Source organism: Geotrypetes seraphini, chromosome 19 (genome assembly GCF_902459505.1).
Source record: "Geotrypetes seraphini chromosome 19, aGeoSer1.1, whole genome shotgun sequence".
NCBI lineage: Eukaryota > Metazoa > Chordata > Amphibia > Gymnophiona > Dermophiidae > Geotrypetes > Geotrypetes seraphini.
In genome coordinates this window covers 6,926,347-6,946,090 of record NC_047102.1, presented here as the reverse complement: position 1 = coordinate 6,946,090, position 19,744 = coordinate 6,926,347, and the positions used below count along the sequence as shown (strand labels likewise).

Genomic DNA, 19,744 nt, shown 5'->3' with positions numbered 1-19,744 from the left:
TCCAATAGGATCATGATCTGGAATAAGAGGTATTTGATACTTCTACATTTCTCCCCTTTAAAGAAGGTATTAGCAAAGCCTAGCATCCTCTTTGATGACACACAATGTAACCCTGGGAGGGGGTTCAACTCAACTAAACTAAACCTTAAGTTTGTATACCGCATCCTCTCCATAAAGATAGAGCTCGGCACGGTTTACAGGTAATTCAATAAATGAGGGAAGGACATAATAAGAAATTAGAGGTTATGAAGAGGATAGCTAGCTTTACGTTTTGGAGAAAAGACAGGTTTTCAGATGCTTTCGGAATAATTGGAATGAGCCTAGGTTCCGCAGCGGGGCAGGGAGGTTGTTCCAAAGCTCAGTGAATTTGAAGAAAAGGGATTTCCCTAATTTACCTGCATACATGACTCCTGTCACAATGATGTCCTCTTTGCTACATGCTGCCCTCAAACACAGCCTCCTGATCCTATCTGAGAGCCCGGGCCTCCCCTTGTAGTTGTATGTAATCTCTGCTGTCTCATGTTAGCCATGCATGCATGCATGTTAAACTTCAGTACACTTGCTGCTCTTGAACTTTGCAACAGGTATGAAAATGAATAGAAAGCAGCACCTTTTTCTCCTCTTGCCACGTGATCACTGAAGGGTTCCTGTACAACAATTTCATAATGTAGTAGATCTAAAGAAATGTTTTGCCTTTCATGATTTGTTTCCAACTTTTGTATTGAACTCGGCTTTCTTTTCTGCTTGCCACTGTCAGAGAAGTAAAACTGACCTTCTGGTATGTAGACCTTTGCACTGATCCAGTTTGACAATTTTTATGCTGCTTATGCAACCGTTCCCTGTGACCCCGTACAAGCAGTCAGTGTAATAGTCTGTGTTTGCAAGATTTATACACATGCATTTATATTGTGATGATTAGCTGCAAACTCTTCAATTGACATGAATGTCCTCAAAATCTCAAGCAGTACACAGAAAACAAGGATTTTCCAGCTTAAACAATATAAAGAAGGGCCGCCTTGCTTCTTCAGATGTGTACCAAGCTTGAACTTATAAAAATGACTAAAATAATTGTTTTTGTTCTTGTGTCCATTACTTCTTCATAAACTTATTTTTTCAATTATATTCATTTGTACTTAATTTGTTGTTACGCAAAATGGGGGAAATTCTGTATAGGATGCCATTTTCTGAAGCCACCTAAAAAGCGGCGGAGAATCGCACACAGTTACTCTTCAACATATTTATCAATGACCTGGAAAAGGAGGCAAAGTGCGAGGTTATAAAATTTGCAGACGATACCAAACTGTGCGGTAGAGTTAGGTCCAGGGAGGAGTGTGAGGACCTGCAAAGGGACCTGGACAAGCTGGAAGACTGGGCAAACAAATGGCAAATGCGCTTTAACGTGGAAAAATGCAAGGTAATGCATATAGGGAAAAAGAACCCGTTGTTCAACTACAAATTGGGGGGGGGGGCATTGTTGGGAGACAGCAGACTTGAGAGAGACTTGGGTGTGCTGGTGGATGCATCACTGAAGCCATCTGCACAGTGCGCAGCAGCCTCGAAAAAAAGCCAACAGGATGCTGGGCATCATAAAGAGGGGCATAACAACCAGGACGTGGGAAGTCATCATGCCATTGTATTGAGCGATGGTGCGTCCACATCTGGAATACTGCGTTCAGTATTGGTCGCCACACCTCAAGAAGGACATGGCGGTACTTGAGAGAGTCCAAAGGAGAGCAACGAAACTGGTAAAAGGACTGGAACACTGCCCATACGCCGAGAGGTTGGATAGGCTGGGGCTCTTCTCTCTGGAAAAAAGGAGGCTCAGGGGAGATATGATAGAGACCTTCAAGATCATGAGGGGCATAGAGAGGGTGGATAGGGACAGATTCTTCAGACTGAAGGGGACAACAAGTACGAGGGGGCATTCGGAGAAACTGAAGGGAGATAGGTTCAAAACAAATGCAAGGAAGTTTTTTTTCACCCAAAGGGTCGTGGACACTTGGAATGCGCTACCGGAGGAAGTGATCAGGCAGAGTACGGTACAGGGATTCAAACAGGGATTGGACGGATTCCTGAGGGATAAAGGGATCATGGGATACTGAGAGAGGTGCTGGGATGTAACACAGGTATAGAAAGCTAACCAGGTAATAAGTATAGAAACCCAACAGGTCATGCATGTGCAAGACCGGAGGGTTAGGACTACGATGGGAAGATAGGACTTCAATGAGAAACCAAGGTGGCAAGGGAGCCCCTTCTGGTGATTCAGACAGGTCGTGACCTGTTTGGGCCGCTGCGGGAGCGGACTGCCGGGCAGGATGGACCTATGGTCTGACCTGGCGGAGGCACTGCTTATGTTCTTATGTTCTTAGATGTCCTATACAGAATCATGTCTGCCCTAAGAGACAGACGCCCAACCCTGCTTAACCAGCCCAATTCTCTAACTGGCGCCCATGTCACAGGCCCATGTTAGAGAATCACGCTTGATCCCTTCCCATCAGATGATCGCGGCAAGGGAATCCCCCTGCTGCAATCAGCTGCCCAGCTGCTGCAGGGAATCGCCAAACCCCCCTCCCCCCCCATGGGAGGGGCCTCAGACAACTGAGCCAATTCCGGTTGGCCCAGTTGCCTAAGACCTCTCCTATGGGTGGACCTTAGCTGCCTGGGCCAGTCAGGACCTAGGCCCCTTCCACAATGCACCGGGAAGAGGCAGGCCCACCATACTGAGGATGATGGACTGAGGACCCATCCGGCCAGCCAATTAAAAATGTTAGTGTGGGGGGGGGGGTTCAGGCTTGGGATCCCTCCTGCCGGTATTGGGGGGTGTTGGGGGGGGGGTTCACCTTCCAGCAGGAGGGCTTGGGATCCCTCCTGCCGGTATTGTCGAGGGGGAAGGGTGTCAGGGGCTGTCTTCGGCAGGAGGGCCTGGGCTCCATCCTGCTGGTATTTGCAGGGGGGTTGTTGGCAGGAAGGTTTGGGCTCCCTCCTGCCGCGATCGCGGGTTTATCAAGGGGGTGCCGACAGGAGGGCTTGGGATTCCTCCTGCCAGGGATCGCTGTTTTGGCGGGGGGTGTTGGCAGGAGAGATTAGGCATCTCTCCTGCTGGTTCATGGCAGTTTGGGGGGAGGGGAGATCACGGTCGTGGCAGGAGAGATTAGGCATCTCTCCTGCCGCGATTGACAATTAAGAATCTACTATGAGCTAAGTAGCTATATTAATTTTATGGTTGAAAAGAAAAAAAAATTATATAATTATGAATAAATAACAAAACAGTGAAGCTAACTGCTTTAAAAAAAGAGTTTCATAAATAAGTTTCAATAAAAGATTGGACTGATGGAGACTCTAGCTGCCAGTAGTATGAAATGCCTGGCTGCATTCTGAAGGTCCATGCAGAAATCTCTTATATATGTAGCTGCTGTATGTAAAGCGGTGGACATTGAGCTCTATATAAATGTGATACGGTTTCGGTATGAATAATTACCGTAGTACTATTCACATATGGATACATTTTTTGAGAATGGACATTTCCCTGCTGCCAACTTCAGAGTCTACTGACAGGCCAAAAGGGGACTTAGACTTTTTTTTTTATTATGCCCCTCCACGTCTATTGGTGATCACAAATGCTTGTTGAACTTTGTTTTTCTAGAACTTTTGTCTTAAATGACTAATACTAGAAAAGGTCGGCAGATGTCAGACTTGAGCTAGTAAAAAAAAATGTATTCATTTTTTTTAGCTCAGAATGGGTTACAAATAAGGTACTCGAGCATTTTCCTTCTCTGTCCTGATGGGCTCATAGGCTGTCTAAAGAACCTGGGGCAGTGGAGAATTAAGTGACTTGCCCAGGGTCACAAGGAGCAGCACAGGGTTTGAACCCATAACCTCAGGGTGCTGAGGCTCTAGCTCTGACCACTATGCCACCCTCTCCTCCTTGCTGTTACTTTTGGATCAGCATACTCTCAAATAATCCCTGGTGATTCTTTTCAATTTAGTGCCTGGGTACAAAACTTGTATTGGATAAAGAGTTTGTGCATTCAGCAATTTGCAATAAAGGTTAATCTGACGACAATTTGTTCATGTATGAATAGATGTATGGATTGGGATATATGAACTGCTTTTATGACAAGAGATATATAACTGCAGTATGTTCTACACATTATACCACCTGATTTTGAGATAATAAATTAGGGCACATCATTCCTGTAGGCAAAAAATAGCACCAAATTTGTCAATATTCTCAATAATCCAATGACACCAAAGTGTCTGCCAGCATTTTCTATGTTTCTGTGTTTAAAACGAACCTAGTGGGCTGGGAAATGTTAAGATAGCATAGGAATTACTGGGAAAAGACAGCTTGTTACATATACTTAGTAGCACCTTAAGGAGATCATTGTATAAAGGCATTTTCATGTCTACTGGATATGACAGTATACATGCCGAGAATGGCACTTAGAAAATTACCCATCCTGGATCTAGGCGATTGTAGGACTAACCAATTGCACTACTGGAACATTTATGAAGGTCTTAATAAAAGAGGCAAAATATATCCATTTGGTGTGTGTGCATTAGGGCAATAACCTGCATTATTAGTCCTGAACATCTACTTCAGGAAGCAGATGAAAGCTTTGCTTTTCTCTCAGTCTTTTAATAGAAGAGACAAATAATAACCTACCCACACAAGAACTAATAACTGCAGGATTTGCTTATCCACTCCTGCTCTAGCTGAAAATATTTTCCTGCCCTTTTTCTAACGTTTGTGTGTGTGTGGGGGGGGGGTTCCCTTAAATTAGTCACCCTTATTTCTATCTTATGTCTATGGGGCTCATTTTCAAAAAAGAAAAATATCCAAAAAGTGACATAAAGGGGAAGATGGACATTTTTCTCGCCAAACCCTTCCAACCATTTTGTACATGGATTTCTATGGCGGTTATCTGCAGTGGTTCTAAATCTGAAGGGAGTGCTCAGGACTAAGGCAGGCTTATGATTTGGCTGTTTTTCTGCCATAATTAAACATTTTAGAAAATATCCAGGGCACAATTTGGAAGTTTGGGGCTAGACCAGTTATAATAATAAATAAGTGTCAAAAAGGTGCCTAAACTTACCAGATGACCACCGGAGGGATAAAGGTATGACCTCCCCCCAACACTCCCAGTGGTCATGTTATGGCCAGTCCTAGTAGGGCAGCAAGCCGGTTCCTGGAGTAGCCTAGTGGGTGATGTAGTGAACTATAGAGATGGGGACTCAGGCCCATATCTCTCTCTAACTACTACACTTATGGTGAGCCTTTCAAAACCTACCCTAATCCCACTGTACGTTTTTGGTTTCAATAGCACGTCGTTGACCAAAATACTTTGGATTCTGTTATTCAGGAAAGAGGAGAACCTTCTTAGCGCAATGTCTCAAATTCTGATTTCAGAGAGCTACTCAATGAGGAGCGGATGGTCAATAGTGTTGAAGGCTGCACTGAGATCCAGCAGCAGCAGAAGGACATCATTACCCTTGTGCATGAGTTTCCAGCAGTTGTCGATGATGTCGAGAAGGTCGGTTTCAGTACTGTGGGATTTCCTGAATTCTGACTGGAAGTCAGATAGACACCTTTTTCATCAATGAAGGAGTGTAATTGGGTTAACACTCTTTTTTCCAGGATCTTGGAGACAAAGGATAGGTTGGAGACAGGTCTAAAGTTGCTGGGCAGGTTAGGGTTGAGTGTGGGTTTTTTTTCCAAATTGGGCTGATGACTGCTGACTTCCAGTTTGCGGGCACTACACTACTTTGTAGAGAGGGGTTGATGGGAGGAAGGATGGAGTCTACAAAGGTGTCTTTCACTGCCACTTGGAAGCAAGGCATGTCATGGCGGGAGACCGTTTTGAAGTTAGGTGCCCAGTTGTGGTTTGAGTTGTTTTGTCTGAGTTGCAGGGGGACAATGTCTGTAGCATGACGGAGTAAAGGCAAGACTGTCTTGAGCGTTTCACTGTTGAGTTCAGTGTTAAGATACTGATTGTCTCCTTGTGATGTTTTTTTGTTAGTTTAAAAAGGTTTTTTGTTCTGTTGGAGGTCTTTAATAGTTGTTATTGCTTCTAGCATGCCGTCATAATTTGGCAGTGCTAATTTTGCTGTAGAACCGTGACTGTAGCGCAAGACTTTCTGCATCTCCTTTTCTCGACTGAACAGTTCTCTCTCCAGTTTCCTCTGCTCCCTACCCTCCTCTCACTTCTTTTCTTCTTGATAATTCTGCCTATGCTCCTCTGCCAGGTTTTTTCCCTTGATATCTTTAAATGCTGTCCTCTGCTCTTTCCATTATATCCATGTAGAACCATATAAGTCTCTCTCAGTTTACTTTTGTTAAATCAGAACTAACTTGAATTTGCTCTCTTTTCCCCTTCTTCCTCCCTCACCCAAAAATGACAATGCAATTTATAATGCAAACTTTATAGGATTAAGGAAAAGCCATTTGTTTGTCACATTTTTGGGTTTTATTTTTAAATATAATATATCTACAAAGTCATATGAAAATATAACATCAGAAAATTGAATATGTAGTAACTCTTAATTAGCATTTTATAATCAGGATAAATTTTGGATATGCATAATAATTTCTAAGACCCTTGTATCATTATAGATTGTTGCAGTTGTCTAGGTCTTACCACATCATTCTCTCGTACCTTTTTGATTCTCTTAGATAAGAGTACACTAAGTCGTGGAAGAGGTTTCTACTGTGACCCGAGGTGCTAAATGGTCCAACGCTGGTCCAATGTTCGTAGAAATTCTGTGAGCGTCGGAGCAACATCAAAGCATTTAGCACACTGGCCCGTGATAGAAACCTCTACTGCGGCTTAGTAAAAGTGTGTGTGTGTGTGTGGGGGGGGGGTATATGATTCATTCATGTTTTCTCCCTTTTAAGACTTTTTCCAAAATATGAAATGTTGGAAAGAATCATGTAAAAAGCTCTGTGTTTGTGTCTAAAGAAAACATATTCTGCAATTTAAGGCTCTGTTTACTAATGTGCGTTAATGTGCTTTAATGCCTGTTAAATCATGCAAGTCCCATTATTCTGAATGGGGTCTATTTAATAACTATGCACTTAATTCAAATTTAACATGAGTAAATAGAGCTCTTGGCTTGCAGGAAGGAAATGGAAGACTCTCTGACAAGTCTGAAAGCCACAAATATCAGATTAATGTTTTGGGAGAATGAACCTTCCTGAAACATCTCCATTGTTTTAGAATATAGTTGGAGCAGTGGTTCTTAACCCAGTCATCAGGACACACCTTGCCAGTCAAGTTTTCAGGGTACGCACAATGAATATACATGAGAAAGATTTGCATACAATGGAGGCAGTGATCAAAGCAGTAGTAACTGAGCATGATTTATTGTAGTGCAGACTAAAAAACCTGACACAGGCCATGTTTCGCCCATGCTAAGGGCTGCACCAGGCGTTAATAGAACCAGGTACAGCATAAACTCAAAAGATGGCAACAGAAAGACTATTGAGTGCTGCCATCTTTTGATTTTATGCTGCTTTTACCTGGTTGATGATCCCATTTTTATACACCACCTGGTTCTACTAACCCCTGATGCAGCCCTAAGTGTAGTTGAAACTTGGCCTGTATTGGGGTTTTATATGCGTTTTATGTCTGCACTACAATCAATCATCCTTGGTTCTTACATTTTGGCTGAGCTGCTGTTTTCTACATTAGAGGTAGTACATATAAATTTATTCTGAACATATTCATTGTAGATATCCTGAAACTGTGACAGGCTGGATATGTCCCAGGAACTGGATTGATGCCACAGAAACAAGAAGGCATAAAGGCCTTGATTCTATAAAAAAGGCCTACACTTAGCCACCTAAATCAGCACATCTAGTTGATTTAGGCACCTAACTTAATTTTTTTAATTGGCCTAATCAAAGCTGATAATCGAAAGCGCTTTTAACAACTAATTCAAAAATGAGTAAAAAATGAATTTACTAGTAGGTGTCTACCACTTCAAGGTACATGTCTACACTAAGTACATCTCAAATAGGCGTGGTTAGGGGCAGATTTGGGGCCACACCTGTAGACATAAAACCCCTGGCCTAAATGGCAGTGTGCCTAAGGATTCAATGCCTAATGGTGCTTAAGAACGCTTCTATAAACGGTGCCTAACAGTTGATTGACAACCACTCTGACCAGCACCTACGAGTTAGACCACATTTATACAATCAGGGCCATAGGGGGGAAATGAAGCAGTTATACTACCCTAGCCCTGTCCACAAACCCTCTTCCACACCCTGTCCACACATATCGCAATCATTGACATCACGTGTGTAGAAAAAAATTGGAATCACATCTTTAATATAATCATTGATAATAATGACCAGTTAGTTACATATAGTACATGATATAATTGATAACTAGGATCTCCCCCTTCCATTAGAGTTCCCTGACAGTACGCAAATGTTTCTTTTGAGGAAAAGCCTTGAAATTGAAATCTAGCACGCAGAGGTCTGAGCTAAATCTAGTTAGTTAGGCCCCCCTTTTATGAAGTCGATTAACGCAGCAGCCCGCAGTAATTACACCGAAACCCATTGGAAATTAATGGGCTTTGGCGCAGTTGCTGCACGGCAGCTACCACTGTGGCTTTGTAAAAGAGGAGGGGTTAGTTATTTGGATTTAATATTTGCCTTTTCATCGGTAATTCAAATCAATAAACCATAACTTGCATATAGGTACAATAGGTATTTCCCTGTCTTCGCAGGGAAGGAGAGGCCTAAAATGTACATGTATACTTTCCATTTTACAAAGGGTAGACATGCAAATGAGGAAAAGTTCCACATTAGCTTTTATACCTGCTTGACAGCAAGTGTAGGTTTAAAAAATGGATTAGGGGAGTCAGTCTCTGTACTCCCAAATAGTTGATTTCTGCCTCCAAAACAAAACCACATTAAAATCGTAGCCTCATGTAGGTTTTATAAAGTAGGGTAAGTTGCAACTCCATGTGGGAGTGTTAGCACTTACATGCAGACGTTGTGAAATCTCCACTTCCATATCTAAGCGCCAACAGCTCCATATGGAAGCAGCCAAATTCCTGCCATTCACTTTTCCAACATCAATTTTTTTAAATGGCCGCTTCTGCCTCATATTCTGCAAATGCAGACCTGCAGGTATTTATATACGACAGAACCTTTTTTAAAAATACCCTGGAACTCAGTGCACCCCAACTGGATGTCCCGATTCCATTCTCTACATTCTATGTAAAATGGGGCTTCATACCTATTTGCACATAGAAATACATTTGGAAATGTATGGCATCAATAATTTGCTTTTCTTATGAAAAGATGCCAAGTTCCAATAAGCAATCATGGTGATTCATGTTCTCTTAGGCTTCCGCGGCTGGCATCATGATTGTAGCAGGTTTCCGGGTCTTGCCGCATCGGTGTAGAAAGAACGGACATTTCAGCCATCATGCTGCAGCAAGACCCGGAAACCTGCTACAATCATGGCGATTCATGCTTTGTTGAATTTTGACAATTAGGTACAAGGTTAAAACACTTTTATTCTTTCATGAAATGCTGACATTAACCGTAACTATTAATGGAGACCAAAGAATCCTCATTATAAATAATGGTGAATTGCTGCACAGATTGTCCTCCAGAATGATATAGGCTGTATTTTATATAAGTGCAACCTAAAAGATAAACACAATTAGGTATATTTATACATTTTATAAAGCATTTGGTGTTATAAACAGTAATCTATATACAAATAGCAGAGCATTTGCCTTTCTAGTAGAGATATGGTGTTGAATTATAGCACTGAACATGCAGATTTGTCAAACAGGGTTAAAAAAATGGAGAAAAACAGTGATCACCAGTTGTCAGAGTGCTGGGTATTAGATCCTGAATGTGAATGGCATGTTCTTAGCAGCTAGAAAGCATTTAGAGATGCTTAAAATCTGTGTGAGATTAGACTACTGCATGGGACTCCATCAGCCCTGAGCCAGCCCAAATTCAGCTGGCAGAAAGAGTTTGCAAGCCAGCTGCATAGAGACACAGCGATAACATGTAATCCCAGTCCCCATAGCGGGTTGCAAGTGCTGAAGGGAAGAGGAATAACTGAGGTGAATGTGGGAATCTAGTCTTGCTCTGTTCAATGGAAACAGCTTTCTGAATACATCGACCTGCTGCCAGATACACTGAATTCCACAGTTTAGGAGACCAGAGTGCTTCTGGGTACAGAACTATGCTGGAAGGAATGAGGCCACTCTAGCCGTACACGCATCAAGACATTTAAGTTCATGAAACTAACTCAGTAGACAGATGCTATTGAAGCATGGGTTAAGAGGGAGAGAGAGAGCCTGAGCAGAAGAAACAGAAGATGATTAAGGGAAGAAGGAAGGGCAATGTCCAAGGAGCAGTTATGGCAGATAGTTGGAAAGTGAAAGGGGAAAGAAGTGGGCCAGCAGGATTGCTTGCCAGTTTGAGAAGGGTGATGCACTTTCCCAAATGTTTTATGTTCATCTAACCGGGACAACCCTTCCAGGTTTTCACATGTAATTCTGGAATTGCATGCTAATATTGGGTTTACTGAAGTCTTAACCCATTTCTGGCATGCCATGTGCTCAGAAACGTCTTGCTTTTTCTTTTCCAGCTCATAAAGGCAGCAGCATGAGTAACATAAGATAACATAAACATGCATTTATGAATTGCAGTACCTTTCAGTTCAAAGCAATGTACAAAAATAAAAAGCTGACTTATCAGCAAAATTACATAGTATTCAAAGTATAAAAAACAATTCAATCATTAACATATTTTAAAAAAACAATTCCGTTTTTAATAGCTTTCTAAAGTGCATATAAGATGTAGAATTAAAAAGTAGGGGTAAAATTCAGGGTCCCCTAGAGTTGCTTGGTCAGCAAGTTGCCTGCTAACATATCTTTTATGTGAGCAACCTTCCACCGAAGGAAAAGCTAAGAAAGAAGGACTTTGTGATACACATTCTAAAGATGCAAACAAAAATTCATCAACTAAATATTTTGGAAGTAAGCCATTTATAGCTCTATAAAAAATTCAACCAAATTTTAAAAGTACTCGTCCCTTTACTGGGAGCCAGTGCAACTTTCGATAATAAGGCTTTATTACTTATGCTCAGATTTTGACCATTTAAAAATCAACCTAACTGACAAATTTTGCATAATGTGAAGTCTTTGAAAATATTTTTGAGACCCTGCAAAATATATAATATCGCAATAATCTAGAATGCCAAGTACAAGAGAATGCACTAATACTGGCAGTCCCTGGGTTAAGAACGTCTGACTTAACGTTGGACTTGTACAAACAAGGTCTTGCCTCTCCCTTCATGTGCCACTGCACCCCCTCTTCCTCCCTTCCTATCCAAACATGACCCTCCTCCACCTTTCCATGTCACAATGCACCCTTCATCGTCTTTCCTTCCGTTCTGCATCCCAAATTAGTACCTCCATCCCTCCCTCTCGCATGTGGGATCTCTCAGAGAAAGAGATAATGGTTACTGCGGATGGGCAGACTCGATAGGCCATTTGGCCTATATCTGCCGTCATGTTTCTATGTTTACCTCCTCTGGCCAGCTGTCTCCTCCCAGTTGTACTTCTCTTTGGAAAGCCATGAGCAGCGGCTCCTGCATGTGGCCCGGCTGACCTAGAAGCCTTTCCTGTGATGTCAGGGTCAGCCACGGGTTGCATGTAAGGAGGCACGTACACAGAACAGAGGGAGGGAAGGACTAAGAGGGTCACATTGGGCACGGAAGGGAGGAGGAGGTTGAGTTGGGACAGGAAGGGAGGAAGAAGGGGTGCATTGGCAAAGGAAGGGAGAAGCAGGGTTGGAAGCACAAATTTCAGACAAAAAGGATGGAAGGAAGGAAGAAAGGAAGGAGAGAGCATGAATTTGGGACATAGGATGGAAGAATAGAGGGAGTGAGGGAAAGAGATGCTGAGGTGGGGGGAATAGAAAGGGAGAATTGTTGGGCATGGGTGTTTGAGTGAGAGGGAAAGAAAGGTGGTGCACATGAAGAAATGATGAAAGAGGAGAATTGGACATAGGGAAGGAGAGAGAAATATTGGACATGGTGGTGGGAGAGGAGTATAGTACAGATGCATGGGGAAGAGAGAGATGAGAGGGAGAAATGTTGGATGTGGTGATGGAGAGGGAACAGTGGGACGGATGAAGAACAAAAGTAAGTGTAAAACTCCTTTCTTTTCTTTCTATTTAAACTACAGTACTTTATTTTGAGCGCTGTTTCTTTAATGTATAATGTTCTTTCATTTTTATAGACTGTGTATTGTACAGGATCCGAGTTACATACAAATTCAACTTAAGAACTGTTAAAAAAGCAGAACTCGTTCTTAACCCAGGGACTGCTTGTAATTGAAAAGGAAAATCGTTAAAATACGATCTGATTGATTTAAGTTTCCATAACCTAGTTATGGAAACTTCCATAGCTGTTTCCATAGCAGTAAAAAAAAAGTTGTCTAGTTCATAAGAAAATTGGCCTCCATGCATCTACAAGCTCAGGTGTTCTCTTCTAGAAGCAGTTTTTTGATCATGCCATTATATTTTTTTAAAAAACCTCTCATTTACACTTTGTTCTGATATCATAGCAATAAACAAATGACTCCATTTACTTAAATGCTCTTCTTTCCACTGAGCTGGGGTAGCAGTGCCTGAACACGAGCTCCATAATCCGCATGAACGGCCATGAAATTCTTCACCTGATAAGGCAAGAGAAAAAAAAAACACTGGGTAACAACAAGATTATTTCTTTTTTGTGAGCATCTGTCTTCTGTTGATTGATTATTCATTGTTCTTGTCAATGAGCCTGACCTCTATAAAACTCATCAAATAACACTAACATTGTGACTATGTTTATATTGTAAGGTGGTTCTTCATTAACCTTATTATTTCATTCATGTTATCATGTTCTGATGTTCGATATAATGATATTTGGTTTTTTTTCAAAATTCAATAAACATATTTGAACTAAAAAAAACAACAACATAGTAAATTATGGTAGATAAAGTTTAAATGGCTGCTCTAGAACAACATAAAAGTTGGTATTGCTGAAATTTCAGCGTTTGGTATAAATGCAACCTTTCTGAAATGAAGCATTCCTGAACTTCCTATGACAGTTTTCTTTTCTATTATTAATTGCCCAAATTGATCCCTTTTCCCCTTAGCTGGAGATGATTTCCCATGCAAGCTCAGTCGGTGATGTCACCCATGTTATAAGAACTTGTATTCCGCTGTCCACTGAGAACACCTGCTAGAGGTAAGTAACTTGGTTTTGTCTGACATCATTTTCTGTTTCTACATTCCTACCTATTACATGCTCCATTTTGCATTTGATAATTAGTGTGCGCTGCCAAGCTTGGGCATTCATTAATAGCAGGCAATAATTATCTTGTCAGCTGCTTATTGCAACTAAGTTAATAAGATGCTAAGTTTGTTACTTTAGCGCTTAAAGTCTCTTTCTTGTTTTTTTGGTTTGTCAAGCCCTAGAGTAGGATTTGCCAAACCTGTCTTGATCACTCCATAGCATGGATTCTCGGAATATACAAAAATAAATCTTAGGTATATTTGGTGTGAATATCCTGGAAAGCCAAATAGCTGTGGGATTTTGTGGGCATATTTGGGAAGCTCTGCAAATAAGCATCTGTTTAACATCCCCGTAACTCATAAATGTCCACTCGATGTGGACAATGTGATGGACACTAAAATGCCACTCACAGCTCTTTCCTGGATGAAAAGCTCGGCATTCTGAAGACTATTTGCAATGTTCTGGCACAACCTCTGGCGTTCATCCTCCTTCATCTCATGCATATAGAACTCACGCACCTGAAGAGTCAAAAAAGAAGCCATAACTTACATGTCCAGACTATTCCGGTTTAGGGGGTTTAGCAGTTGTTCTTCTCTTATATGGTCAGTGGAGTTAGACTGTTGCTTGCTTTCTTTTGGCTGGGCAGTTTATTTCTGCTTCCAGTTTAATGGCTGATGTAATAAGCTGTGTTATTCTTTACCACTGAAGTTTACTTGAAATTTTTCCCAATATAAATCTTCCAATGTAATAAAGGGGTTTTTTTGTTTGTTTGTTTTAAGTTTTTTATTCATTTTTCATATAACAACAAGTGTACAATCTAAATTCATACAAATTCATTAAGTATACACTTGACATTCTATCATACCTTACTGTAAATATAGCATTTCATTATACTCTTTTACTATAATTTTTAAACAGCATATAATATTTAATAAGTAATAAGTATGTCAACTATTACTCAATTATAACCCCCCTCCCTCCCCTTACTTTGGGAAATGCATACAATAAAACAAAATATAATGTTAAATTATTTATATTTTATGATGAATAAAATAAACCCACCCACCACCCCCCTTATCAAATATCTTATTATGGGAAAATTATATCATTCATTGCAAAAGTCTGTTAATGGTCCCCAAATCTTCTTAAACTTATCTATATACCCTTTTTGTGTTGCAAATGTACGCTCTATTTTATATATATATGGCATACTGAAATTCTGTAATTCTGTAATAAAGGTTTTAATGTAAAAAAATGCACCAAAAAAAGCTACCCTGCTAAAGTTTAACATTTTCAGCATGCAAAATGCATGGAAACCAGCCATACAGGAAACTTCCTGATGTTTAAAACAATAGTTTCTTAAATTTGGGGGTGGGGAGGGGGGATTGCTTTTACTTCTTTTGCACTCGGGCTCAGATGCACAAAACTCACTGTGCGTTTAACGATCATCACTAAACCAGGTTTTTTTTTATTTATAATTTTCAAATTAAATACAAAGCATATACTTTGAAAGAAATATACAGAATATAATACTCCCAATTTCCCCAGTTTTAATCGGTTTAGCAATGAAGTATTGCATCTATTGATGCTCAAAACGCAAATATATGGTCTTTTCCATGGTTGGTATGTAAATACATTACAATGAGCTCATCAATATTAAAATAAGCAGGTCTGGAGATGCTGGTAGCATTATACAAGCACTGAACAACATCACTTTTTTTAATGGGCATAAATGATGTGCATGTGTTACCCATGCACAATCTATCCCCAATTTAAAAAAAAAAAAAATTAAATCATGCAGGCTTCCCTAACCCCCCTCCCCCCCCAACAATGGTCCCCTCCTGACGAAGACCTCTGGAAAAAAAAATAATTGGCAGGCAACCAAGATCCCCCCCACATCCCTGACCCCACCTCTGTGAATCTTGGCAGAAAAGATGCCTGCTCCCTCCTGCCCCAGTGGCCAGCTGGACTCCGCCACACCCCGGACCTCCTATGAAGATCAGCAGTTGGGGTGCCTACTCCCTTCTGTCTCAGCAGCTCTGTGCACGTATCAGTCACTTTTCCAGCAACTGATTGGATGGGATTATGGTGGGTTTCTGTGAAACTCATTTGCATGCAAAATTGTTTCAATATCGACCACCGTTTTTAAATCGGTCAATTTGCCGTCACTACAGCGATCCAATGGATTTTACTGGCAATATTAGAGAACCTGGCTCTCAGTCTTTACTCCTGCTCAAGGTGAATGCTGCCCCAGGCAGCTAGCCAAGAGGAAAGTCTGAGATTAATTGGCAAGTACTGGTTCCATTATATACAAATAGATCCAATGCACATTTATTTTGGAAATCTTGAAACCCTCACTGGGTTGTAGCCATCAAGGACTGTGGCTGCTCACCAGGAGTGTTACATTATGATTGCTTTAGGATTAACTGTGTTGCAATGTTCTTATAAGCAGCAAATAGCAGCCTATCCACTAATCAATATACACTGTACCAGAATCAAACACACTGGGTTTTGCATTGGTTTATATTGAATCATTTCAAAGAACTACAGTCAGTACTGCAAAAAGATATTTAGAGTTTGGTCTTCCTCCCTACTTAAATAATTACCTGACTGAAGTTATCGTCATCTGCAGAATTGTATCGTGTGACAACTCCTGACACTTTGTATTTATGTGCCAAATACTTGCGTTGACTCTCTGGACCACAATAACTGTTTGGGTAATAATTTGGGGCATTGCCTTTGAAAACAGATCACATTTTGTGTTAGAATTCTTTGAAAGCTGAAGTCATCTGTAAGACTTAATCCAAACTGGCCAAGTTCATTAAGTTTTGCTTTTCTGCCATCAGGAAACACCTGAAAACATGTCTGTTCCTAAAGTACGTAGGCAGCTGCCCTGCACAATCTTTCCCCACAACTGATCGCTAAACGTCAACTCTGTTAGTACTACTCAATCTTTAACATTTTTAATCATTGTAACTCGCATTGAACTTCACGGTCCTGCGGTATATAAACTGTTATTATTATTATGATCATCATCATCTTCATGTACTTTTCCTGTAATTTCACATCAGATAGGCAAACCTGTAGTCATATCTCCATGATAGAAACGATAGATGATCAAAAAAGAGGTTTCAGCGTTTAGAGATGTACCAATTGCTTTCTGAAAGCAATGCACCTTCAAACTAGGATGCTGCAAAATGGAGTGAATTCCAAAGCGAAGGGTCCACAAGGAAAAGACTTCAAGACTTAGGGCTCCTTTTATCAAGCCACGCTAGCGGTTTGACGCGTGTAATACCGCGCGCTAAACCGCCGGCCGCGCTAGCCGCTACCGCCTCGCTTGAGCAGGCGGTAGTTTGTGCGGGGGTTAACGCGTGATGAAAAGTTGCGCACGTTAACCCCGCTAGCGCGGCTTAATAAAAGGAGCCCTTTAGGGATCAGACTTAATGTTGTTTGCAAATGAAAACAAACTGGAAAAGCACACCACCTTTGTGGGAGTTTTATGCTTGCGAATTATAGTGCCCATTATTTGCAAAGAAGGTGCCCTGTTTTGGAAAGAGTGTACTTTCTTTCCAAATAGTATGTACATGCAGTGGAGTAGTAAAGGGGAGGAGGCAGTCCGCCCTGGGCGCAGTCTTCCTCGGGGCACCGGCACCCCTCCTTCTCTTCACCAATCCCCTTCCCACTCCTCCCCCTGTCGCGTGCGTGCCTCTTTCCTTCCCCCGTACCTTTTTAACTTCAGTGTGAGCAGCCACGAACTTGCTGCCCGCGTTGGCTTTGGCGCTCTCTCTGATGTCACTTCCAGGACAGGCACCTAGGAAGTGACCTCAGAGAGAGCATCGAATTTGACGCGGGCAGCAAGTTCGTGGTTACTCACGTCAAAGTTAAAAAGGAATGGGGAAGGGGCATGTGGTGGGGGGGGAGAGGGGCGCCACTTCCCCAGGCACCGCTCACCCTCACTATGCCACTGTGCACATGCATGAACCACTGCACATACAAATTAGTGCACGCATGCACGCAGCTGGAACTTGCATAAGCTTCAGTGGCCAGCTCTGGGTATTCTCTTAAGCAGAAAGTGAAACGTAGCCCACGTCGGGACCCTGAAGTTGCTTAAGATAAGTTCTTTTGGAGTTTTTTCACCATTTAAATATATTTTTCTTATTACTTTTTGCATATGCAAGGTGGTCTCTGGGTCTCTGAGCATATGTTATAAACTGACAGTATAATTTCTTAGTATATGCATTGAATTGAGACTTTTAAGGTGACAGAGCAAGGGATTATTGCAAAGTTTTTCCTGGGAATTCAATGCCAGGGCTCAAAAATGGCCTGGCATTGACTATACAGAGGCTAATTCTGCCTGAAGCGGACAGTGCTTAAAAATAAAGTTGACCAACACCAGCTAAATATTGAATGGATAAGTTCTAGGTTGTACATGGATTTTCCACATATCATTTTGGCTTGCTGAAATTTTGCATAACTTTTAAATATATATTTTATCCCGTGGACCACTAAATATTGACCTCAGAAATGAGAATTTCTATATAAAATATACAATTTAACTTCTACTGTACTACTGAGCAGAGCATAATGTGTCATCCATGTTGTAGAACTTGAAGAATTACCTTGATTGTCAAACAAACACATGGGTCCATCTCTCTGATAGTTGGCCACTGAAGCTCTCTGGGGCCAGTTTATTGGTAACTGCTGGTAATTGGGCCCTAGACGGTACCTTAGTGCATCTGGATATGCAAAAAGACGACCCTGAAATAAGTTAGATAAAAATGCTTATAAAATGTACTGGAATAAGCTTTTGTGTGGTCTCCGGAGCCGACTACATTGTTTGATAATAATTAGGCTGCCTTTATTTGACTGAAATTCTGTTTTCGGATTCTTAGGGCATAGTAACAGACTTAGGATGTGGGACATTAAGCATGCACCAGTGTCTGTTAGCATGCACTAATCTTAGGGCAGTCTTTGAAAAGAATAATATATGTGGCCTACTTTTTTTTCCACCCACCCCAATTCCTTCATTTCTAATTTAGGGCTGTGTTTATTCAAGTCCACCACTTCATTAACATGCTCATGCTCATTAATGTAGAGTGATATCTTGGAATCCGAACGCCCCAGTACTCGAACAACTTGGAATCCGAATGAAAAATTTGAGTACATTTTGCCCTGGAATCTGAACGCCCTGCACGTTGTTCATGTGTGTTTGTGCAGACTTCCTCAGCATTCGGGCCACCCAGACATCGTTCAGTTCATTGTCAGAAGCTGTAATGAAAGCATCTCGTGAGATTTTCACCTTTGTGTAGTGTAGTGAGGAAAATGCTATATTATATTATTATTATTTGTTAATATTTGACCTTAAAATCCAGTGTATTTCCTGTTAAAATTTGAGTTTGTGGGACCCAGGAATGGATTAATCCAGTTTCTGTTATTTTCAATAGGAAAAATTGTCTTGGAACTCAAACGATTTGGAACTCGAATGGATTAAGTTTGGATGCCAAGGTATCACTGTACTTTTTTAAAAAAAAACCACGAGTCTCATTTTATGGGATAAGACCTATGTAATGATACTGCACTTAAGCACTTTAGCACGTGTAGCTTTTAGATCACACTGTACAATAACTCCTGGTTTCTCAGATTTGCGCACCCAAATTTGTACGCATGCAAATTAATTTCTTAACGAACTTGATGTAAATAATTCAAGTTTCAGGTTTTATTATAAATTTGATTGATTGCTTATTCAAAATTCACATCAATAAAATTACAAAATTTTAGGAGGTAACAAAACAAATGAAAAACTAATCCTTGCAGAACATATTAAAGACTAACCTTACAAACATATTTAAAACAAGAGGAAAGAATGGGAAAAGAAATACAAATTGTTGATAGTAGATGAGACAATTATGGGGAAAAAACAATAGGAAGGGACAGAGCAATGTACTACAGGGAAGTTATAGAATGGAATTGAAATGAGACTCTTAGTCCGACTTTCTAATTATCAAATGCATTCTTAAAAAGAAAGCTTTTTAATTTGCTCTTAAATTTATCCAAATTGTGTTCTTCCCTTAAATAAATAGGGAGGGAATTCCATGTTTGAGGGGCTGTGACAGAAAAGATGACTTTCCGCCATGTGTTAATAATTTGAAGTGAGAGAATAACTAGTAAATGTTGATCATTGTACCTCAATAATCTAGTTGAGGTATAAGGAATCAGTAATTTATGAATAAAAGCCAGAGTTTGGTATAGCAAAGATTTGAAAGTGCTAACAACCAATGATTGATGTTACTCATTATCATTTGACCTGCATCTGGCTGTATGCTATTCTACAAGGCAGTGGGCCTAGCTCTCATAGTGTGGATATTAAAAGAGGCATGGCTTGGGTGCCAACATTTACACCGTACGTCTGGCACCAAAAT

The 19,744-nt window shown here is 40.8% G+C and overlaps 1 protein-coding gene and 1 long non-coding RNA gene across 3 annotated transcripts in view; one reads left to right on the top strand and one right to left on the bottom strand.

The window, feature by feature from the left end:
* The window catches only part of LOC117352215, a 67,384-nt gene that overhangs the window by 1,125 nt on the left and 46,515 nt on the right, over window positions 1–19,744 (top strand). Inside the window, exons 1-2 of one of the 2 annotated variants that reach the window (XR_004537609.1) lie at window positions 5,409–5,534; window positions 13,186–13,277. This is a non-coding gene — a long non-coding RNA (uncharacterized LOC117352215). Of the gene's footprint in view, window positions 1–5,408; window positions 5,535–13,185; window positions 13,278–19,744 lie in introns of those variants that run through there. The other variant, XR_004537607.1, reaches the window with a different exon arrangement.
* Window positions 6,922–19,744, bottom strand: part of LOC117352213 (catalase-like) — a 36,694-nt gene continuing 23,871 nt past the window's right edge. The window contains exons 9-13 of the mRNA XM_033928502.1: window positions 17,945–18,083; window positions 15,932–16,062; window positions 13,736–13,843; window positions 12,634–12,720; window positions 6,922–9,663 (exon numbers count right to left, since the gene is read on the bottom strand). Of these exons, the coding sequence (XP_033784393.1) occupies window positions 12,634–12,720; window positions 13,736–13,843; window positions 15,932–16,062; window positions 17,945–18,083 (465 nt within the window). The 3' untranslated portion in view covers window positions 6,922–9,663. The remainder of the gene's footprint in view (window positions 9,664–12,633; window positions 12,721–13,735; window positions 13,844–15,931; window positions 16,063–17,944; window positions 18,084–19,744) is intronic.